This window comes from Agelaius phoeniceus, chromosome 1, assembly GCF_051311805.1.
Source record: "Agelaius phoeniceus isolate bAgePho1 chromosome 1, bAgePho1.hap1, whole genome shotgun sequence".
Taxonomy (NCBI): domain Eukaryota; kingdom Metazoa; phylum Chordata; class Aves; order Passeriformes; family Icteridae; genus Agelaius; species Agelaius phoeniceus.
In genome coordinates this window covers 31454948-31464909 of record NC_135265.1, presented here as the reverse complement: position 1 = coordinate 31464909, position 9962 = coordinate 31454948, and the positions used below count along the sequence as shown (strand labels likewise).

The 9962-nt window shown below is 44.7% G+C and overlaps 1 protein-coding gene across 1 annotated transcript; it reads left to right on the top strand.

Annotated features, from left to right (window-relative positions):
- The first annotated feature begins 4908 nt into the window (after window positions 1-4908).
- On the top strand, window positions 4909-5679 carry FERD3L (Fer3 like bHLH transcription factor). The gene has a single exon (XM_054647249.2). The coding sequence runs from the start codon at window positions 4909-4911 to the stop codon at window positions 5473-5475; it is 567 nt and encodes a 188-aa protein (XP_054503224.2). The 3' UTR covers window positions 5476-5679.
- The last annotated feature ends 4283 nt before the right edge of the window (window positions 5680-9962 follow it).

Genomic DNA, 9962 nt, shown 5'->3' with positions numbered 1-9962 from the left:
GAGTCCTATTAATGGCAGGCATGACAGAGGAATGCATTAATACAGTCAGATGCAAGTAGGATCAGTGCCTGAAATTACTGATAGGATCAGACTGTAAAGCTTTGGCTCACTGAATTTATTCTGGTTTTCAGCATAGAAGTAATCCCACTGCTGAACTAGTAAGATGTTCTTCACCTGCTTTGTGAGCAGAGATTTCATACATATATCATCAGCCAGGAATAAAGTTAATTCTTAAACTGTCTATGCAGGTAAACTATTTAGAAAAAAAAATTGCAGAGAATTCTTACAGACTCAAACTCTGGTCACTGCACCAAATGCATCCAGTTGTGTTTGCCTACATACTCTGGATATAAATCTTACCAGATTTCTTTTAGTCTTTATTCATACATTACTAATTCTAGAGCTAAGGCTCATCCTAGAGAACTGAAGATGGTATCTCCAAGCTTCTCCCAGTCCATCAGGAGAGACAGACTTAAAGTGGACCATGATGTTTACTACAGGTGCTCCTATCTCTGCAGGAATCAGAACATCTCCATGATAACTTGTTGCTTGGATAAGATCCAGCAGTTTGGTAAAATGAGCCCATTTCTAGTACCCATATTATTTTCCCTAACTGATGGAGTCGACCAATTCTTTCTGAAAATGAGATCTGAGGAAGTCAGGCTGAGGTAACTTTGTCCTCACCTCTTTACACTTCACCTGTTTGTGGTGTACCAAAGTCTTTCCCAGCAATTTCAGACAGCAAAGCACTGATTCCTCTGGTGTGTATTAGCTTTGACCTTTACTTCATCAGCCTCCTCCTTTCTGGTGCTTTGTTGTAAGGCACTCAAAAAAGTACTGACCATTTTTCATTCATTTTATACATTTTGTTAGGCCTCCCTCAGCGTCACTCAGACATAAAATCTTCTAACATAAATTCTATCACAGTCCAGTGTTCACTGCCTATTTAATCTCATAATACATTGGGACATTTGAGGACTCTGTGACTCTTCCAGTGATATCACATTCAATCACATTTGCTATGCTTTCATTTGAATACTACGGCATTCTTCTAGCACCGAAATAACCAGTATTCAACTAGCTTTGTGTAAATATTTCCTTTTTGTATTAACTCATCAATGGTGTCCATAGTGTCTTCCTCTTCAATACTGATTGACCAAGGGTCAAGATGAGATATTGTCTAAACTCCCTCTATTCCTTTGTGAGCTGGCCCCATCTCCACATACATATTCTGTACTGATCCTGTCTGGCCTGTCAGGAATGCAAACTGTGAGTCCAACAGGACAGAAACTGTCCTGTGTTTTGAGGTAGTAAGGTCCTGATCCATGGACATTACTTTAATTTTAAGTTTAATGAGAAGATCACTGCAATGCCAATAATTTTAAACAGATTGCATTAGTGACCCACTGACTCCATCTGCTTCTGTTATTGATGCCAGAGTTTGAAAATGACAGCAGCTGTCAAACTATTAATGGATCAGTAAAAGGAGGGAAGATTTTTTTTTCCATTCCACAAAGAAAAGTGTAGACATTTTTTTCAGCTGCATATCTAACTTTTTATGGTTTCCAAAGCAGACACCACCTTTCAGGTCCTTGTTCAATGAGTCATATCTGATGGAGAGTACCTACATATTTCTTCATCTCAGAGTCACTGCTGACTTACAGTGAATTTTCCAGTAAAGTACAGCTCAGTCTTAAAATCTATAGCATCTCAATCAATAATTCCAAATTTTCAGAGTGGCTGTATTTTCCTGTGTGATACTGTAGACAATTATCAGCACAAGCACACAGCACACAAGGTGATAAAAGGGCTGGGCAGAAAAGGATATATATATATATATATAGCTTTCTGATAGAGCTAATAAATCAGAAAAGTTGTGGTTTGAGTTTTAAACACAAACCCTCAATGAGCATCAAGAATAATTTTATGGATATTTCTGAAGATCAATTTTGGAAATAGCTGCACAGTGATTTGAAATTGTAGCCATCAGTTTGTAGCATCTCTGAACACCTTGTGAGCAAATTTTTAATTGATAAACAAGTGAAATGAAAAGCTAGAATAAGGGAGGGCTGAGGGAAGGTAGGCGTCCAAAAGCAAACTACAGTCATATTTGAAACAAATCTAGAACACACTTTGGATCACCTAATCTGGTCTGAGACAATTTTGGAGTAACAAAGCAACCTCTTATGGGAATTCATTCTGCTTTTATGACATTCTTGCCTTTTCTAGGCACTGAAAATCTGTGTCTTGCAGCATTGGGTATTCATTATACATTGCCTCAGCTCCATACTTTCCCCGAAGTGACAAAAATCACCAAATAAAAAAAGTGCCACATATTAGTAGAACCACAGTTCATTCAGTGTATTCTATATAATCTAAAATATTTGATATCAGAGAAAAATCCATATTTTAGCAAAACATAAGGGGGAATAGAAAGAGATACAAAGAGGAAAAAAATCCGCTTTACAAAAGGATTCACCTTGGTAACAAGTCTTCATTTTCTCCTAGGACCTTCCAGTCCTGTCATAGTTCTGTCTTTATTGCTTCCTTTAAGAAGCATTGATACTTTTAGGGCTTATGTTAAATTACTTTGTGATGTATTATTAGCTAGAAAAGCTTGTCCCTTTATGTTTCTGCAATATAAACCTCTGGTTGTCTTTGTAGCTTGTGTCCTGCAAAAATCTGTAACTAGAGAGGTGAGCAAGAGCTTCTCTCTGAAGATACCCTGGTGAAGGGCAGGTCTGTCCTCTGCTAAATGCCAGTTTCCTACAGGACAGTAAATTCATGTGAATTTTGACATAGAGGTGATGAGTTAATATTTTTACATTATTTTATTTCACTGTCTGAAGTAGTTGTCTTTCCATGATAATTCTGAGATCTGTTGAGACATGTCTTTCATGGCGTTTGTCCTTAATTTTTTACCTTTGTGTCTGTAAATTAAATACTTTTCACCTCAACTAAAAGGAGCCCAAATAAGTCATGGTCCTTTGTGGGTTAGTCATAAATATACATCTGATCTTTCTTCCACCGAGTGTTTTTATACAACAACATTTATATCTTTTCAACTTACTTTTGGATGGTCCCTAGGCAACACCTCTCTCAACAGATGTTCTACAGTTCCTCCTTGCCTCATTGCTTCATTCACCAGGTGTTCTATTGCCCCATATTAGTTACAAATAAGCAAGTCTCTGAGCAGCTCCCTCCTTACCCGCTAAGAAACCCCTCAGCCCTAGCGAGAATATTCTTCGCTATTTACCCACCCTTGGGCGGGCTGTTGGAGCAGCCGCGGTGCCGCAGCAGCGGCGCCGCAGGATGGGATGGGGACAGGTTGGTTGTCGGCCCGAAGGAGGGGGTGGCGGCGATGTCCCCCTCCGGTACCTGCGGTGCTGCCCGGGCCCTCTGCGGAGCTGTCCAGCGTACCTGGGCTCCCGCGCACCTTCCGCAGCCCGCGCAGCCCGCCCGCCCCGCCGCCGGGCAAGCGGGGACGGGGAGGGACTGCCCGCTGCCCCTTTCCCGGGAAAGGGGTGCGCAGTTCGCTCGCTGAGTTGTCAATGACGGCAAATCTCGGTAGCCGGCGGGAAATGTTTGCGGTCCTGTAGGCAAACAGGAAGTATTTTCGAGGAGAGGGATCCTTCGGCCGCCCCCATCCACCTCCTTTGATCTCATTGGTCTTGAAATCCCCTTAGAAATTAGAGACTAATTAGCCTCAAAGCGAGAGTGACAACAATGCATGACAAAGGAGAAGATTAGCTTTTAAGAAGGCAGCTCAGGAGTGATGGGCAGTCACTCCTGAGAGAGCTGTGTGTACAAATCGTGTGCCAAAGAAAATCGATCGGATTCGACCTCGGTGTATCTGACGCTGCTAGGGATTGCCAGGGCCGGACTGTTTATTTAGGGAGAGCCTATGGTGCGGGAGGGTGAAGACACAGCCTCTCTTCCAGTCTCCCAAGACAAAAGCAAAACAATCCCCAGCTTCTGTCCTCAAGGAAACCTTGATCAAAGAAAGGTATTCAGCGGTGTCGGGTGTGTGGGTGGTATGTTCATGTGCATTTCACGGTATTTTGCAGCATGTATCCAGCGTTATCAGTGCGTGCGCTCAGGTTGATTCCTCTGTGCTCTGCCGGTGACCGGGACGGCTCTACCAAAGGTGCAGCCGCTGCCCTGAGCAGGACCAGCTTATCCTCCTCTCACGGGCAGGAGGAAGAGTTTCAAACAAGTGCTATGAGATTGCCTGAACCGAAATGAGATTTACGAAGCAGGCTTTTACTGGAAAGATATTTGAACTCTGATTGAAGGGGATTTAGGGGGAATGAAGAGACGGTTCCAACAGTTACTACTGGGAATGCAATATCGGGTCCCCTACAATGCTTGCTTAGGCTAATGGAGGTCCTGTCATTCAGTTCCCACTGCGCTGGGATACAGGGTAAACATTCCCCGGTGACCCTCTGCATGCAGGTCCCCTCTTCAGGACATCATTAAAAGCATACATGCAGTTGCCTGACATCAATTGTCAGGCTGGCTCCCAGGGTTCAGAGATCCCGACAGAAAGCAGGAAAACAAGCCCAGTGGAGACCCGGCTCTGCTCCTGGGGGCTTTAAGGAGGCTGAAAATCGTTTTGTTGCGGGTGTGTAAGAAGAGACAAAAGTGCTCAGCAGGTAAGAGCGGAGGGTTTTGCCAAGAAGAAACTGTCCTTGATCGCTGTGACAGGATTGACTCGCTGGGGACTCCTCTCTCGGGAGCATCCACGCGTCCCCGAGGGGATTGCCTGTCTCCTCTCATCAGCATCACGGCGAGAAATTTTACAGCCGCTCTTTCTAGTCCTGCTAATCCTGTTATCCGGGGGGTTATAAATATTAAGGTCGCCGGGGCTGGGGATGGGGGACCAAAATAAGCCCTCTCTGAAGTAAGATGTCAGCCAGCCTTTTCCCAGCCCACCAGTGCCCGGGGCTGCTGGATGAGCTGCACGGCAGAGCCCCGCAAGTGCCCTGCCCGGAGGGGCTGCTGGGCACCTCGGTGCTGGATTTCGTGGCCGACCTCTCCCTGTGCAGTCCCCAGGGAGCCCCCCGGGCTGAAGCGGGCCTGGGGCTCTGCGAGGTCACCACCGGGCCTCCCTTCGGGGACAGGGTCCTGTCGCTTCGGGAAGGGATGGCCCGAGGTTTGCCCCTGGCTGCTTTCGGAAATGGAGATCCCGAAGACGAAGAAGAAGAGGAAGAGGAAAGGATGCGCAGTGCTTCCCTCCTGGACAGACCTAGGAGAAAACGAGTCATCACCTATGCCCAGCGCCAGGCTGCCAACATACGCGAGAGGAAGAGGATGTTCACCCTCAACGAGGCTTTTGATCAGCTCAGAAAGAAGGTGCCCACCTTCGCCTACGAGAAGAGGCTCTCTCGGATAGAGACCTTGCGCCTGGCCATAGTGTACATCTCCTTCATGACTGAGCTCCTGGACGGATGCGGCAGACAGGAGGCGAGCTAGGGAGCGCCCGGGCCCGGCGGGATACGGCTGGGGCCGGGCATCACCCGAGACAGCGAGCAGGTGGCCTCGGCGCCTCCCCCCTGGGGAAACAGATCCGTGGCTCTTGCCTCGGCTTCTCACACCGCAGCCGGGACCGTGTAGGTGTGGAATGCAAAACCAGGAATGTTTGGAGAAGCGTGCGCTGAGGTCGGGAGGAGCTGCGGAGAAGATGGATGGAGAGGCTCAGTGTGTTGCAGACTTGTTAATATTTATATTTTTTGTAAACAGAACGGGGTCGGAGGGGTGGGGGGGAAATGAAGGTTCAAGGCTCCTTGGTTCGTGTTATGTTGCCAGCTTGCTTTAATATCTTTCCAATTTGTTGCTTTGGAGAAAGACTGGGCCGGGGCAGTGGAGCCCTTCCAACGTGTGGAACGGGTTTCCAGCGGGTTCGGTTCCTGCCCAGCTGCCTGCCAGGGAAATCTCGGCCTGTGCATTTTAATCCAGCGCTTTCTGCCTTTTAAAAAATAAACAACAACTCCCTTTTCTTTGAAATCCAGTCTGGCAAGTCCACGCCGTGTGTCACGGGGCCAGGGAAGGCGAACATCTGGATACAACCGCTTGTTGTCACGATTTTCTTCCCGGAACGTTTCTGTCCTTGCGTGTGGGCGGCCAGCGCCGTCGCTGGCACCGGGCGGGAGCTGGTGCAGGAGCGCCCGGCCCGGCCCGGCCCGGCGGGGCGAGGTGCGGCTGTCCGGGATGCTCCGCAGCCTTCCCAGCACCGGCGGGGCCAGCCTGGGGAGCCGTCTGCGCCCTCCTGAGAGAGAACACTTGTGAGTTTGTGGGCTTTGGTTTTGGGGACGTCAAGCGGAGACGTTTTCTCTCTCACCGCGCATTCCCTGACAAACGCACGCACACACACACACACGCCACGTTTCGACTTTACAAGGAATAAAAACTATGAAATACATTCTTAAAAGCTGGAGCGGGAGGAAAGGAGGAAACCCGAGTCGGGCATAGCCCGGGGACATAGATAGGGTCCACCCCGGGGACCTCTGTCTAGCGTTACCTACTGATGCCTTCGCAGGCATCTCTGGAGAGGGGCGAGCTGCCGGGAGAGCGGCAGCGGCGGGAGGCGGCCGTGACTGGGCTGGGAGCGGGGCCCAGGGTCTCCCCTAGAAGCCCCTCCGACCCATCTTGCTGTGCCTCTGCCCTCTCTTCCATCTCCCCTCCCCAGTTCCCTCTGCTGCTGGCCCTTCCTTTGCTGCTGCTGGGGAAGACCGGGATTTCTCCCCGCGTTCGCAGCGGACGGGCAGCAGCCAGCCCGCTCAGAGCCGCTCCACTCGCATTAAACTGCCCATTCAGGGCCGTGGGTCTGCGTGGCTTCACAGGACAGCTTTTGTCTCCATTATATAAAATTACCGTGATATTAGTAAAATCAAGATTTACCCTGGATTCAGCCTCGTATTCCTAGGATCCTACGTCTCTTATTTCTTCTCTCGTGTTTTGTCATCTCTGGGGTCATTCTTCCTCTTTTTCTCGTTCTGTTCACTTTAACGTTAACATGAGAGATCTAATATCCTGTATTAATACTCTTATATTCTTTCTCTTTTCACTTGTTTCCTTGGTTTCTTTTTCTACTTGTTTTTGTTGACCTCTCTGACTCCACACATTGCATCTGCTCTCCATTTGTCAAAATGCTTTTTTTTTCCGAGAGGCAGTTGGATAGTTAGCGCAGCTGGATCCTTTCTAGGAACTGGGGGGGTTTCACCTCCTCAGATGGTTTTGTGTTGTTTTGGGGTTTGTTTTCCTTCTTTTTTTTTTTCCTAAAAATAAAACGAAAGAAGGAACTATGTATGAACAATGTTCCAAAATCAACAATAGTTCGCATAACCCAATCTCACTTTAGTTACCATCATCTCAGGCAAAATGATGAATAAAAATTCTTTAAGGACAATGAAATATGCAATTTAATATTCACTTCTTACCACCATTTCTCTATGATCTCTCACAGTATGATTATATAACTTTTCACAATATTTCTTGCTCATATCATTGGATAAAATTAGAACTCTATAGCACATAGAGTCTTAAGTTAGGAGATTCATAATGTAAACATGTCTGTAACAGATAATTCAAAAATTATTGGTTTTCATTTCTTGGTTTAATAACAAAACACTGGAATTTGTTCAAGATCCAAGTTTGGGTTTTTTTTCATACTTGTGTTAGAGACTGGAGAAAAGCAGAAAGGATATGTTACATTTTATTTTTAAATACAAATGGATCTGGCATTATGAATCCTGATTTCTAAAGGATCACTAGAAATTTTGTAGCAATATGAACAGTAGTAACATTCTTATATGAGCCACTGATGCTAAAAACATTAGAAATAAAAAATGAAGTTGTGGTATAAGCCAAAGACTACAATATGTAAACAGCACAGAAAAAATACCAAGATGTGTTTTGAGCTGCACCTGAGCCACACATTGATTTATATGACCTTAGAACCTGATGAAATAGACTTTTTTGTTTGGTTGTTTGTTTCATGCTTTTCTAAAAAAGCAGTCTAAATGCAATTTTTTCCAAGGAACTGTTGAAACTAAAGCATGTCCTTACACCCCTGAAGAGCTCAGTGAAACAGCAAGATGCCATACTGACCCATCCCTCAGCCCTGTGGATGTGTCGAAATCCTGGAAGTTTAGTCTGGTAAGAATATAAACCAATTATGGGAACATTGCTGACAAGCTTCTTGCTGGAGTGCAATCCCATCTTGCTGAAATAACAGAACTGTGGGGTCCTTTCTCCCCTAATTCTCGTCTCAGTCCAAGATAGCTGCATTCTACTCTGTGGAGCCAGTGCAGTACAACAGCCTGTCAGGCTTGGGAAGACAGTGAAACCCCAGCCCGGACAGAGTGCAGAAGTGCTGCCAGCTCCAGCAAGGCTTGGGTTTCACCCTCTGGAGTGAAGGGCCTTCTTCCCCTTGCTCAGAATCCCCGCTGCCACCAAGGCTGAGCCCAGCACCTCGGGTTCCCCAAAGCACAGTGCCATTATCACCGCATTAAGAACAAAAACCGACAGTGTTTCAATTACTTCTGGGAAAAGATAATAAGGGGCTTTTTAAAGCCTTAGAGCTGTTTGATCATAGCCCATTTTTAGACCCTGGTCTGAGGCTGGTTTGTTTATGTTCTCTTTGGCCACTGAAGACCGACTTTTGGTAGAAATTCGAGTTCCCTTGAAGCTATCATGTTACAATTAGTATTCAGACATGTAAACCAAAAAAATAAGACTAAATGAAATCATATTTGAGAGACATTTCATAGCTTTCGAAGAGAAGTATAAATAATCAAATGATTTTGCAATCTCTAGTTAGATTGATCTTGTTTTACAGCTGCTGAACCTGAAAGGAGGTTTAAGCAAACTAGTGCTGGAAACAGAACAAAATATTATGATAGCACTGCAAACTTTTGAATCCACTCTCTGATCAGCTGCTATGGCCCCATGATTGGTGTTTATTATCGCATTTGTCAGCATTTCATTATAAACACTCAAGTGTGGAGGGTTTATAACTCAGCTATAAAAATTCCCTCTAGGATGAAACTTGATAAGTGAAGTCTCAGTCCAACAACACTTCCTTTTTTTCTTTTACAAACTTTAAAATAAATTCGTTTTTGAAGTCATGGAGGTTCTAAGCAAAAGTAATGTAAAGTGGCTTTGATTTCTTTTTCAGATTGGTGATTCTTCTCAGAAAGACTTTCTAGATTACCCTACTGGTCCTTTCAGTTAACTTGGTCTTCTGGTTTATGGTGGGCTTCTTTTTTTATTTTTTTTTTATTAAAAATACCTAAAATGCTGAAGCTTAAAATGCGACTGTTGTGCATGCTGAGTCCCTGTTTTCACAGGAATCTGTTGTTTTACTAGGCTTGAATGCTACTAATCTGCAACAATGACAGCCAAGCTTTTCTTAGAAATACAAGAGAATAGTTACAAGGATTAATAGGTGTGCTGGATATGTTCTTTTTGTAATACAGTAAATTGGTGCTTTTTCTAAAAACTTGCTAAATAGAATCAGTTCAGATTATTTGCTCTTCAACTCTGCTCCAAAAAAATACTTGTTTCAGATAGTGAGATGAGCACTTGTCACTGCAATATATCCAGAATAAAAGAATTGACAGAATAAGAATATTCAATTGCAATTGCCTAAAATTTTAGATTTTCAAGAAATGTAGCTCAGAAATTATTTTTTAAATTGTGTTTCATCCAAATTTTCCTATTTTCTGTCCTAGTTTCAGTGATTACCTTTTGTCTGGCTGGCAATGAAGTTTAAGCCTTTGAATTATTCACAGCTACTACTCACTCTGCTGATCACCAGCTACACTCCAGATCAGTGGTTCTTACATACCTGAAATGCCTATTTCTTTGAAGAAGTCAAAATAAGGGAGTAATTCTGTTACCTTTACTTTTGTAGTACAGTTTTCCACATTAATATATACTTAGAAGGACTGCAACATATT

What these genes read in the sequence shown, in the direction of transcription:
- FERD3L (XM_054647249.2), top strand. Translation starts at nt 4,909, where the DNA reads ATGTCAGCCAGCCTTTTCCCAGCCCACCAGTGCCCGGGGCTGCTGGAT.